The sequence below is a fragment of the Aphelocoma coerulescens genome, unplaced genomic scaffold, assembly GCF_041296385.1.
Source record: "Aphelocoma coerulescens isolate FSJ_1873_10779 unplaced genomic scaffold, UR_Acoe_1.0 HiC_scaffold_181, whole genome shotgun sequence".
Classification (NCBI taxonomy): Eukaryota; Metazoa; Chordata; class Aves; order Passeriformes; family Corvidae; genus Aphelocoma; species Aphelocoma coerulescens.
The window spans coordinates 97,875-110,782 of record NW_027183529.1 but is presented as its reverse complement, the minus strand read 5'-3'; the positions used below and the strand labels follow the sequence as shown (position 1 = coordinate 110,782).

The 12,908-nt window shown below is 52.0% G+C and overlaps 1 protein-coding gene across 1 annotated transcript in view; it reads right to left on the bottom strand.

Moving 5' to 3' along the window:
- RUSF1 (RUS family member 1) overlaps positions 1–12,908 on the bottom strand; it is a 34,677-nt gene that overhangs the window by 3,659 nt on the left and 18,110 nt on the right. Inside the window, exons 9-13 of the mRNA XM_068998839.1 lie at positions 11,631–11,701; positions 9,616–9,854; positions 6,417–6,474; positions 5,428–5,498; positions 754–915 (exon numbers count right to left, since the gene is read on the bottom strand). Coding sequence (XP_068854940.1) covers positions 754–915; positions 5,428–5,498; positions 6,417–6,474; positions 9,616–9,854; positions 11,631–11,701 — 601 coding nt within the window. The remainder of the gene's footprint in view (positions 1–753; positions 916–5,427; positions 5,499–6,416; positions 6,475–9,615; positions 9,855–11,630; positions 11,702–12,908) is intronic.

Below are 12,908 nucleotides of genomic sequence, written 5' to 3'. Positions count from 1 at the left end.
AAGGCCCCCAAATCTCCCCCAAAAATTCCCAAAAAATTCCCCAAAATTCCCCAAATTCCCCAAATCCCTCCCAAACTCCCCAGGACCCCCAAAATTACCAAAAATTCTCCAAAAATCCCCCCAAAAATCCCCCCAAAATCCCATTTAAATCCCCTAAAACGCCCCCAAATCTCCTCCAAAAAATTCCCAAAAAATTCCCAAAAAAATTCCCCACAGTCCCAAAATCCCTCCCAACCTCCCCAGGACCCCCAAAATTACCAAAATCCCCCCCAAATCCTCCTAAAATTTCCCAAAACCTGCCATTTAAATCCCCTTAAAATCCCCCAAATCTCCTCCAAAAATTCCCAAAAAATTCCCAAAAAATTCCCAAAAATTCCCCAAATTCCCCAAAATTCCCAAAAGTCCCCAAATCCCTCCCAAACACCCCAAATTCCCCCAAAATCCCCCCAAAATTTCCCAAAAATGTCCCATTTAAATCCCCTAAAACGCCCCCAAATCGCCTCTAAAAATTCCAAAAAAATTCCAAAAAATTCCCAAAAAATTCCCCAAAATTCCCCACAGTCCCCAAATCCCTCCCAAATATCTCAGGACCCCCCAAATCCCCCAAAATCCCCCCAAAACTCCTCCAAAATCCCATTTAAATCCCCTAAAACGCCCCCAAATCGCCTCTAAAAATTCCAAAAAAATTCCCCAAAAAATTCCCAAAAATTCCCCAAAATTCCCGAAAATTCCCCCAAATCCCCGGATCCTCACGGCAGCTCCGCAGGCGTCGCTGGAGGGGTCCCAGGAGCTCCCCCAGGGGAGACCCCGGCCCCAAATCCTCCCCCAGCAGCTCCTCCAGCAGCAGGGCCTGGGCACAGCCCAAAATCGGGGTCTCGGGGGGGGCCCCCCGGCGGAGCCCCACCCCCACCCAGCCTGGAAAAAAAGGGGGAAGGGTCAGGGGGAGGCATTCCCCCCCCCCAAAAAAATCCCCCATCCCAAAATTTGGGGATCCCCCCAAAAAAATCCCGAGGTCGAAAGAGCGAAAATTGGGGGAAAAAAAGGGAAAAATTGGAGGGGAATGGAGGCGAAATTGGAGGAAAACGACCCCAAAATCCACCCTGGGATCCCCAAAAATTGTGGAAATGGAGTCCAAAAAATCCTGGGATTCCCAAATTTTGGGATCCCAAAAAAGCTGGATTCCAAAATTTGGGGAATTTGGGAAAAAAGGGAGGAAAAACTCCCCAAAATTGGAGGAAAAAAGGAGCCAAAATCCACCTTGGGAGCCCCAAAAATTGTGGAAATGGAGCCCAAAAAAATCCTGGGATTCCCAAATTTTGGGATCCCAAAAAAACCTGGATTCTAAAACTTGGGAAATTGGGGAAATTTGGGGGAAAATTGGGGAAAAATCCCCAAAATTGGGGGAAAAAGGAGCCAAAATCCACCCTGGGATCCCAAAAATTGTGGAAATGGAGTCCAGAAAATCCTGGGATTCCCAAATTTTGGGAGGTCCAAAAAAAACAAATCCCCAATCCCGAAATTTGGGGATCCCCCAAAAAAATCCCGAGGTCGAAAGAGCGAAAATTGGGGAAATTTGGGCAAAAATTGGAGGGGAATGGAGGTGAAATTGGAGGAAAACGACCCAAAATCCACCCGGGGATCCCAAAAATTGTGGAAATGGACTCAAAAAATTCCTGGGATTCCCAAATTTTGGGATCCCAAAAAAATCTGGATTCCAAAATTTGGGGAATTGGTGAAAAAAGGGAGGAAAAATCCCCAAAATTGGGAGAAAATGACCCAAAATCCACCCTGGGAGCCCCAAAAATTCTGGACACGGAGCCCAAAAAAATCCTGGGATTCCCAAATTTTGGAATCCCAAAAAAAAATCCCGATCCCAAAATTTGGGGATCCCCCAAAAAAATCCCGAGGTCGAAAGAGCAAAAATTGGGGAAAAAAAAGGGAAAAATTGGAGGGGAATGGAGGCGAAATTGGAGGGAAACGACCCAAAATCCACCCTGGGATCCCAAAATTTGTGGAAATGGAGTCCAGAAAATCCTGGGATTCCCAAATTTTGGGATCCCAAAAAAGCTGGATTCCAAAATTTGGGGAATTTGGGAAAAAAGGGAGGAAAAACTCCCCAAAATTGGAGGAAAAAAGGAGCCAAAATCCACCTTGGGAGCCCCAAAAATTGAGGAAATGGACTCCAAAAAAATCCTGGGATTCCCAAATTTTGGGAGATCCAAAAAAAAAAATCCCTGATCCCGAAATTTGGGGATCCCCCAAAAAAATCCCGAGGTCGAAAGAGCGAAAATTGGGGAAAAAAAAGGGAAAAATTGGAGGAAAACGACCCAAAATCCACCCTGGGATCCCCAAAATTTGTGGAAATGGAGTCCAAAAAATCCTGGAATTCCCAAATTTTGGGATCCCAAAAAAGCTGGATTCCAAAATTTGGGAAATTTGGGAAATTTGGGAAAAAATTTGGGAAAAAATTGGGGAAAAAATCCCCAAAACTGGGGGGAAAAAGGACCCAAAATCCGACCAAAAATTCCTGGGATTCCCAAATTTTGGGATTCTCAAACCTTGGGATTCCCAAATTTTGGGATCCCGAAATTCCGAGAGCTCAAATTTGGGGAATTCTGGGAATTTTGGGGTCTTTCCCCCCAGATTTTGGGATTTTTTTCTTCTTTTTCCCCCAAATTTTGGCATTTTCCCCCCAATTTTTTCCCTTTTCCCCCCAAATTTTGGGATCCTGGAATTTCGGGATCCCAAATTCGGGAATTCTGGGAATTTTTGGATCTTTTCCCCCCAAATTTTGAGATTTTTTTTCCCTTTCCCCTCAAATTTTGGGATTTTTTCCGCTTTTCCCCCTCAAATTTCGGGATTTCCCCCCAATTTTTTCCCTTTTCCCCTCAAATTTTGGGAATTCTGGAATTTTGGGATCCCAAATTTGGGAATTCCGGGAATTTTTGGATTTTCCCCCCCCAAATTTTGAGATTTTTTTTCCCTTTCCCCCCAAATTTTGGGATTTTTTCCCCTTTTCCCCCTCAATTTCGGGATTTCCCCCCAATTTTTTCCCTTTCTCCCTCAAATTTTGGGATCCTGGAATTTTGGGATCCCAAATTTGGGGAATTCCAGGAATTTTTTTCCTTTTCCCCCCAAATTTTGAGATTTTTTCCCCCTTTCCCCCCAAATTTTGGGATTTTTTCCCCTTTTCCCCCTCAAATTTCAGGATTTCCCCCCATTTTTTTCCCTTTTTCCCTCAAATTTTGGGATCCTGGAATTTTGGGATCCCAAATTCGGGAATTCCGGGAATTTTTTCCTTTTCCCTCCAAATTTTGGGATTTTTTTTTCCCTTTCCCCTCAAATTTTGGGATTTTTTCCCCTTTTCCCCCTCAAATTTCGGGATTTCCCCCATTTTTTTCCCTTTTCCCCCCAAATTTTGGGATCCTGGAATTTTGGGATCCCAAATTCAGGAATTCCGGGAATTTTTTTCTTTTTCCCCCCAAATTTTGAGATTTTTTTTCCCTTTCCCCCCAAATTTTGGGATTTTTTCCGCTTTTCCCCCTCAAATTTCGGGATTTCCCCCCAATTTTTTCCCTTTTTCCCTCAAATTTTGGGAATTCTGGAATGTGGGATCCCAAATTTGGGGAATTCTGGGAATTTTGGGGTCTTTTCCCCCCAAATTTTGAGATTTTTTCCCCCCAAATTTTGGGATTTTTTCCCCTTTTCCCCCTCAAATTTTGGGATTTCCCCCCAATTTTTTCCCTTTTCCCCCCAAATTTTGGGATCCTGGAATTTTGGGATCCCAAATTTGGGAATTCAGGGAATTTTTGGATCTTTTCCCCCCAAATTTTGGGATTTTTTCCCCCCAAATTTTGGGATTTTTTCCCCTTTTCCCCCTCAAATTTTGGGATTTCCCCCCAATTTTTTCCCTTTTCCCCCCAAATTTTGGGATCCTGGAATTTTGGGATCCCAAATTTTGGGAATTCTGGGAATTTTGGGGTATTTTTCCCCCAAATTTTGAGATTTTTTTTCCCTTTCCCCTCAAATTTTCGGATTTTTTCCCCTTTTCCCCCTCAATTTTCGGGATTTCCCCCATTTTTTTCCCTTTTCCCCCCCAAATTTTGGGATCCTGGAATTTTGGGATCCCAAATTTGGGAATTCCGGGAATTTTTTTCCTTTTCCCCCCAAATTTTGAGATTTTTTTTCCCTTTCCCCCCAAATTTTGGGATTTTTTCCGCTTTTCCCCCTCAAATTTCGGGATTTCCCCCCAATTTTTTCCCTTTTCCCCCCAAATTTTGGGATCCTGGAATTTTGGGATCCCAAATTTGGGAATTCAGGGAATTTTTGGATCTTTTCCCCCCAAATTTTGGGATTTTTTCCCCCTTTCCCCCCAAATTTTCGGATTTTTTCCCCTTTTCCCCCTCAAATTTCGGGATTTCCCCCATTTTTTTCCCTTTTTCCCTCAAATTTTGGGATCCTGGAATTTTGGGATCCCAAATTTTGGGAATTCCAGGAATTTTTTTCCTTTTCCCCCCAAATTTTGAGATTTTTTCCCCCCAAATTTTGGGATTTTTTCCCCTTTTTCCCCTGAAATTTCGGGATTTCCCCCCATTTTTTTCCCTTTTTCCCTCAAATTTTGGGATCCTGGAATTTTGGGATCCCAAATTTTGGGAATTCTGGGAATTTTGGGGTCTTTTCCCCCCAAATTTTGAGATTTTTTCCCCCTTTCCCCCCAAATTTTGGGATTTTTTCCCCTTTTCCCCCTGAAATTTTGGGATTTCCCCCCCAATTTTTTCCCCCCAAATTTTGGGACTTTTCTCCCTTTTCCCCCCAATTTTTTCCCTTTTTCTCTCAAATTTTGGGATCCTGGAATTTTGCAATCCCAAATTTTGGGAATTCTGGGAATTTTGGGGTATTTTTCCCCCAAATTGTGAGATTTTTTTTCCCTTTCCCCTCAAATTTTGGGATTTTTTCCGCTTTTCCCCCTGAAATTTCGGGATTTCCCCCATTTTTTTCCCTTTCTCCCTCAAACTTTGAGATCCTGGAATTTTGGGATGCCAAATTTTGGGAATTCTGGGAATTTTTGGATTTTTTCCCCCCAAATTTTGAGATTTTTTTTCCCTTTCCCCTCAAATTTTGGGATTTTTTCCCCTTTTCCCCCTCAAATTTCGGGATTTCCCCCCAATTTTTTCCCTTTTTCCCTCAAATTTTGGGAATTCTGGAATTTGGGGATCCCAAATTTGGGGAATTCTGGGAATTTTGGGGTCTTTTCCCCCCAAATTTTGAGATTTTTTCCCCCCAAATTTTGGGATTTTTTCCCCTTTCCCCCCTGAAATTTTGGGATTTCCCCCATTTTTTTCCCTTTTCCCCCCCAAATTTTGGGATCCTGGAAATTTTGGGTCCCTTTTGCCCAAATTTTGGGGGATTTTTGGCTCCCAGACCCACCTTGGGAGGGGCGGAGGACGATGATGTAATCGGGGCTCCCACATTCCAGCGCCTTCCGGAATTCGGCCTCGCTGGAAAAACGGCGCCAAAAAAACCCCAAAATCGGGCAAAATCCCCCCAAAATCCACCCCAAAATGACCCCAAATCCTTCGAAAACGGCTGAAAAAAATCCCCAAATTCGGCCCAAACTCCACGAAATTCCCTCCAAATTCCCCCAAATTTTCCACTTCTTCCCAAATTTTGTCCCGCTCAGCCCAAATTTCTTGAATTTTTCGCCTAAAAAGCCCCAAATTCCTCCAAATTTTTCCTCCAATTCCTCCGGATTTCCCCCAAATTCCTCCCAAATTCCCAATTTCCACCCCAAATTTCTCCCAAATTCCCAATTTCCACCCCAAATTTCTCCCAAATTCCCAATTTCTTCCCAAATCCTTCCCAAATTCCTCCAATTTCCACCCCAAAACACCCAAGGAAGCCCCAAAATTGCCCCAAATCTCCCCCAAAATCCCCCCCAAAAAATCCTCAAAATTCCCAAATCATCCAAAAATCTCCCGATTGCCCCAAAATTTCCCTAAAATCCCCCCCCAAATTCTCAAAATTCTCCCTCCCCAAAATGCCCCAAATCCTTGAAAAAATCCTGCCCCAAAATTCACCAAAAAACTCCCCAAAATTCCCCAAAATTCCCAAAAATCCCCCCCAAAAATTCCTCCAAAATTCCCAAAAATTCCCTAAAAATCCTCAAATTCCGAATTTCCCCCAAATTACCCCAAATCTTTGGGAAAAAAAAATTTTTAAATTTCACAAAAATTTCCTCCCCCACTCCCAAAAAAATTCCTAAAAAAATTAAAAAAAAAAATTTAAAATTTTTCCCGCCCCCAAAATCTCCCAAAATTTCCCCAAATCTTGGAATTCCCGGCCGGGATTTTCCCCTTTTGCCCAAAATCCTGGGAATTCTCCCCAAAATCCAGCCCCGCCCCTCCCCCCCCCCTCACCTGCTCACCAGGTGCTCCAAGGGCGCCCCCAGGTGGAGGCGGAGCCGGGAACCGAACCCTGAGGGGGGAGGGGAGGGGGCGGTGACGTCATCCAGGTGAGGGTGACGTCATCCAGGTGGGGGTGACGTCATCCAGGTGGGGGTGACGTCATCCAGGTGAGGGTGACGTCATCCAGGTGAGGTCAGGTGACCTCAAATCCCCCCCCCCCAGGTGACCTCAGGTGACCCCAAATGACCCCCAGGTGACCCCAAAACCCCCTCAGGTGACCTCAGGTGACCCCAAAATGACCCCAAAATCCTCCTCAGGTGACCCCAAAATGACCCCAAACTTTCTCAGGTGACCCCAAAATCTCCTCAGGTGACCCCAAAATGAGCCCAAATCCCCTCAGGTGACCCCAAAATCTCCCCAAATGACCCCAAAAATGACCCCAAATCCACCCAAGGTGACCCCCAGGTGACCTCAGGTGACCCCAAAACCTCCCCAGGTGACCCCAAAAATGACCCCAAATTCCCCCCCCCAGGTGACCCCAAAAATGACCCCAAACCTTCTCAGGTGACCCCTAAATCACCCCAGGTGACCCCAAATCCCCTCAGGTGACCCCAAAATCTCCCCAAATGACCCCAAAAATGACCCCAAATCCCCTCAGGTGACCCCAAAATCTCCCCAAATGACCCCAAAAATGACCCCAAGTCCTCCTCAGGTGAGCCCAGGTGTGCCCAGGTGACCTCAAATCTCCCAGGAGACCCCAAAACCTCCCCAAGTGACCCCAAAATGACCCCAAATCCTCCTCAGGTGACCCAAGGTGTTCCCAGGTGACCCCAAATCCCCCCCAGATGACCCCAAAACGACCCCAAACCCCCCTCAGGTGACCCCAAACCCCTCCCAGGTGTGCCCAGGTGACCCCAAAACGACCCCAAACCCCCCTCAGGTGTCCCCAGGTGACCCCAAACCCCTCCCAGGTGACCCCAAAACGACCCCAAACCCCCCTCAGGTGTCCCCAGGTGACCCCAAATCCCCCCCAGGTGACCCCAAACCCCTCCAGGTGTGCCCAGGTGTGTCCAGGTGACCCCAAATCCCCCTCAGGTGACCCCAAAATGACCCCAAAATCCGACAGGTGACCCCAGGTGACCCCAGGTGACCCCAAAATGACCCCAAACCCCCCTCAGGTGTCCCCAAAATGACCCCAAACCCCCCTCAGGTGTCCCCAGGTGACCCCAAACCCCCCTCAGGTGACCCCAAATCCCCCCCAGGTGACCCCAAAACGACCCCAAACCCCCCTCAGGTGACCCCAAACCCCTCCAAGTGCACCCAGGTGTGTCCAGGTGACCCCAAATCCCTCCCAGATGACCCCAAATCCTCCTCAGGTGACCCCAAACCCCTCCAGGTGCGCCCAGGTGTGTCCAGGTGACCCCCAAATCCTCTTCAGGTGACCCCAAACTCTCCAAGGTGACCCCAAATCCCACTCAGGTGACCCCAAACCCCTCCAGGTGTCCCCAGGTGACCCCAAATCCCCCCAGGTGACCCCAAAACGACCCCAAACCCCCCTCAGGTGTCCCCAGGTGACCCCAAACCCCCCTCAGGTGACCCCAAATCCCCCCCAGATGACCCCAAAACGACCCCAAATCCCCCTCAGGTGACCCCAAACCCCTCCAAGTGCACCCAGGTGTGTCCAGGTGACCCCAAATCCCTCCCAGATGACCCCAAATCCTCCTCAGGTGACCCCAAACCCCTCCAGGTGTCCCCAGGTGTGTCCAGGTGACCCCCAAATCCTCCTCAGGTGACCCCAAACTCTCCAAGGTGACCCCAAATCCCACTCAGGTGACCCCAAACCCCCCTCAGGTGTCCCCAGGTGACCCCAAATCCTTCCCAGGTGACCCCAAACCCCCCTCAGGTGTGCCCAGGTGACCCCAAATCCCTCCCAGGTGACCCCAAAACGACCCCAAACCCCCCTCAGGTGTCCCCAGGTGACCCCAAACCCCCCTCAGGTGACCCCAAACCCTTCCAGGTGTGTCCAGGCGACCCCAAATCCCTCCCAGGTGACCCCAAAATGACCCCAAATTCCCTCAGGTGACCCCAGGTGACCCCAAAATGACCCCAAAACCCCTCAGGTGTGCCCAGGTGACCCCAAATCCCTCCCAGGTGACCCCAAAATGACCCCAAATCCCCTCAGGTGACCCCAAAATCTCCTCAAGTGACCCCAAAATGACCCCAAACCTTCTCAGGTGACCCCAAACCCCTCCAGGTGTCCCCAGGTGTGTCCAGGTGACCCCCAAATCCTCCTCAGGTGGCCCCAAACTCTCCAAGGTGACCCCAAATCCCACTCAGGTGACCCCAAACCCCTCCAGGTGTGCCCAGGTGACCCCAAATCCCTCCCAGGTGATCCCAAAACGACCCCAAACCCCCCTCAGGTGTCCCCAGGTGACCCCAAACCCCCCTCAGGTGTGCCCAGGTGACCCCAAATGCCCCCCAGGTGACCCCAAAACGACCCCAAATCCCCCTCAGGTGACCCCAAACCCCTCCAGGTGTGCCCAGGTGTGTCCAGGTGACCCCAAATCCCTCCCAAATGACCCCAAATCCTCCTCAGGTGACCCCAAATCCCTCCCAGATGACCCCAAATCCCCCTCAGGTGACCCCAAACCCCCCTTAGGTGTGCCCAGGTGACCCCAAATCCCCCCCAGGTGACCCCAAATCCCCCCCAGGTGACTCCAAAACGACCCCAAATCCCCCTCAGGTGACCCCAAACCCCTCCAGGTGTGCCCAGGTGCCCCCAAAACGACCCCAAATCCCCCTCAGGTGACCCCAAATCCCCCCCAGGTGACCCCAAAACGACCCCAAATCCCCCTCAGGTGACCCCAAACCCCCCTCAGGTGTGCCCAGGTGACCCCAAATCCCCCCCAGGTGACCCCAAAATGACCCCAAACCCCCCTCAGGTGACCCCAAACCCCTCCAGGTGTGCCCAGGTGTGTCCAGGTGACCCCCAAATCCTCCTCAGGTGACCCCAAACTCTCCAAGGTGACCCCAAATCCCCCTCAGGTGACCCCAAACCCCCCTTAGGTGTGCCCAGGTGACCCCAAATCCCCCCCAGGTGACCCCAAAACGACCCCAAATCCCCCTCAGGTGACCCCAAACCCCTCCAGGTGTGCCCAGGTGACCCCAAAACCACCCCCAACCCCCCCCTCCCCCCCCAAGCCGCCCTCACCTGGCAGCAGCGGCTCCCTGGGGTTCACCTGTCGGGGGCGGGGCAGCTCCAAGGTGAGGCCGGCCGGGCCTGGCCAGGCCACGCCCCTTCCGGCCTTGGCCCCGCCCCCTCGCAGGGCCCAGCCAATGGCCAGGCGGAGGCGGGGCCGGTTCAGGCAGGTGAGGGTCAGCGCCCCCAGGGCCGCCAGGTTGGCGCCCAGGTGAGCGGCCAGGAGGAGCCCCAGGAGCGGCCAGGTGAGCCTGGGGGGGGGAGGGGGAGGGTGGGGAGGGGGCAGGTGAGGGGTGGGGCCACGCCCACCTCACCTGAGGCCACGCCCACCTCACCTGAGAGAGCCCCAACCTCACCTGGGCCACGCCCACGACACCTGAGAGAGCCCCAACCTCACCTGAGAGAGCCCCAACCTCACCTGAGGCCACGCCCACCTCACCTGGGCCACGCCCACCTCATTAAAAGGCCCAGAAAGGCCACGCCCACCTCACCTGAGAGAGCCTAAACCTCACCTGGGCCACGCCCACCTCACCTGAGCAAGCCTAAACTTCACCTGAGGCCACGCCCACCTCACCTGAGAGAGCCTAAACCTCACCTGAGAGAGCCCCAACCTCACCTGGGCCACGCCCACCTCATTAAAAGGCCCAGAAAGGCCACGCCCACCTCACCTGAGGCCACGCCCACCTCACCTGAGGCCACGCCCACCTCACCTGAGAGAGCCCCAACCTCACCTGAAGCCACGCCCACCTCACCTGGGCCACACCCATCTCACCTGAGCAAGCCTAAACTTCACCTGAGGCCACGCCCACCTCACCTGAGAGAGCCCCAACCTCACCTGGGCCACACCCACCTCACCTGGGCCATGCCCATCTCATTAAAGGACACCCAAAGGCCACGCCCACCTCACCTGAGAGAGCCCCAAACCGCACCTGAGGCCACGCCCACCTCACCTGAGAGAGCCCAAACCTCACTGAGGCCACGCCTACCTCCCCTGAGGCCACGCCCACCTGACCTGGGCCACGCCCACCTCATTAAAAGGCCCAGAAAGGCCACGCCCACCTCACCTGAGAGAGCCCAAACCTCAATGAGGCCACGCCCACCTCATTAAAAGGCCCAGAAAGGCCACACCCCCTTGGACCCCTCCCCCTTTCAGGCCCCTCCCCCTTTCAGGCCCCGCCCCTTTGCCCCCCCCATTAGGCCCTGCCCTTTTGAGCCCCGCCCATCCGGCCCCTCCCCCCTTTAGGCCCCTCCCCCTTTTAGGCCCCGTCCATTTAGGCCCCTCCCCCTTAAGCCACGCCCCTTTGATCCCTCCTCCTCCTTAGGCCCCGCCCCTTTGTCCCTCCTCAGGCCCCGCCCCTTTGAGCCCCGCCCATTTAGCCCCTCCCCCTTTTGCTCCTCCCCATTTAGTCCCCACCCCCTTTAGGCCCCGCCCCACTAGACTCCACCCCCTTTAGACCCCACCCCCTTTGAGCCCCACCCCTTTAGGCCCTTCCCCTTTAGGCCCCACCCCTTTAGGCCCCTCCCCATTTAGGCCCCACCCCCTTTAGACCCATCCCCATTTAGGCCCTGCCCAACTTGAGCCCCGCCCCTTTAGGCCCCGGTCTTTTAGGCCCCTCTCCCATTTAGGCCCCTCCCCCTTTTAGGCCCCACCCCTTTAGGCCTCGCCCCCTTTGGCCCCTCCCCCTTTGACCCCTTCCCCCTTTAGGCCCCTCCCCCTTAAGCCACGCCCCTTTAACCCCGCCCCCATTGAGCCCCACCCCCTTTAGGCCCGACCCACTTTGAGGCCCCGCCCTCTTTAAGCCCCGCCCCTTTAGGCCCCGCCCCCTTTGACCCCTCCCCCTTTAGGCCCCGCCCCTTTAGGCCCCTCCCCCTTTAGCCCCCGCCCCTTTAGGCCCCTCCCTCTTTAGACCCCGCCCCTTTAGGCCCCTCCCCCTTTAGACCCCACCCCCTTAGGCCCCGCCCCTTTATCCCCCTCCCCTTTAGGCCCCTCCCCTTTAGGCCCCGCCCCTTTAGGCCCCGCCCCTCACCAGGGCCGCCTGTCCAGGAGGGGGAGGAGCAGCAGTGACAGGAGGAGCCCGGCCCCGTTCACCAGCGTCTCCTGCCCAGTATAAACCAGTATGGACCAGTACGGACCAGTACGGACCAATATAAACCAGTACGGACCAGTATGGACCAGTATAAACCAGTATGGACTGGTACGGACCAGTATAAATCAGTATAGACCAGTATGGACCAGTATAGACTGGTACAGACCGGTATAGACCAGTACGGACCGGTATGGACCAGTCTGGACCAGTATAAACCAGCATAAATCAGTACAAACCAGTATGGACCAGTATGGCCCAGTATGGAGCAGTAGGGACCACTATAGACCAGTATGGACCAGTACAAACCAGTATGGACTGGTATAAACCAGTATAAACCAGTATGGACCAGTACGGACCAGTAGGGACCAGTATAAAACAATACAAACCAGTATGCACCAGTATGGACTGGTACAGACCGGTATGGACCAGTACGGACCGGTATGGACCAGTCTGGACCAGTACAAATCAGTATGGATCGGTATGGACCAGTATGGATCAGTATGGATCAGTATGGACCAGTATGGACCAGTATGGACCAGTATAAACCAGTATGGACCAGTACGGACCAGTATGGACCGGTACAGACCAGTATGGACCAGTATGAACCAGTATGGACCGGTACAGACCAATATAAACCAGTATGGACTGGTATGGACCAGTCTGGACCAGTATAAACCAGTATGGACCAGTATGGACCAGTATGGGCTAGTATGGGCCGGTATGGACCAGTATAAACCAGTATGGATGGGTATGGAGCAGTATGGACAGGTACAGACAAGTATGGACCAGTATGGACCAGTATGGACCAGTATAAACCAGTAAGGACTGGTATGGACCAGTCTGGACCAGTATAAGCCAGTATGGACCAGTCTGCACCAGTATGGATTGCTATCAACCAGTATGAACCAGTATTGACTGGTATGGAGTGGTATGAACCAGTATAAACCAGTATGGACCAGTAAAAACCAGTATGGATTGGTATGGACCAGTATGGGCCAGTATGGACTGGTATGGACTGGTATGGACAGGTATAAACCAGTATGGACCAGTATGGACTGGTATAAACCAGTATGGACCGGTATGGACCGGTATGGACCAGTATGGACTAGTATGGACCAGTATGGACCAGTATAAACCAGTATGGACCAGTATAAACCGGTATGGACCAGTATGGACCAGCAGAAACCAGTGTGGACCGGTATGGACCAGTATGGATCA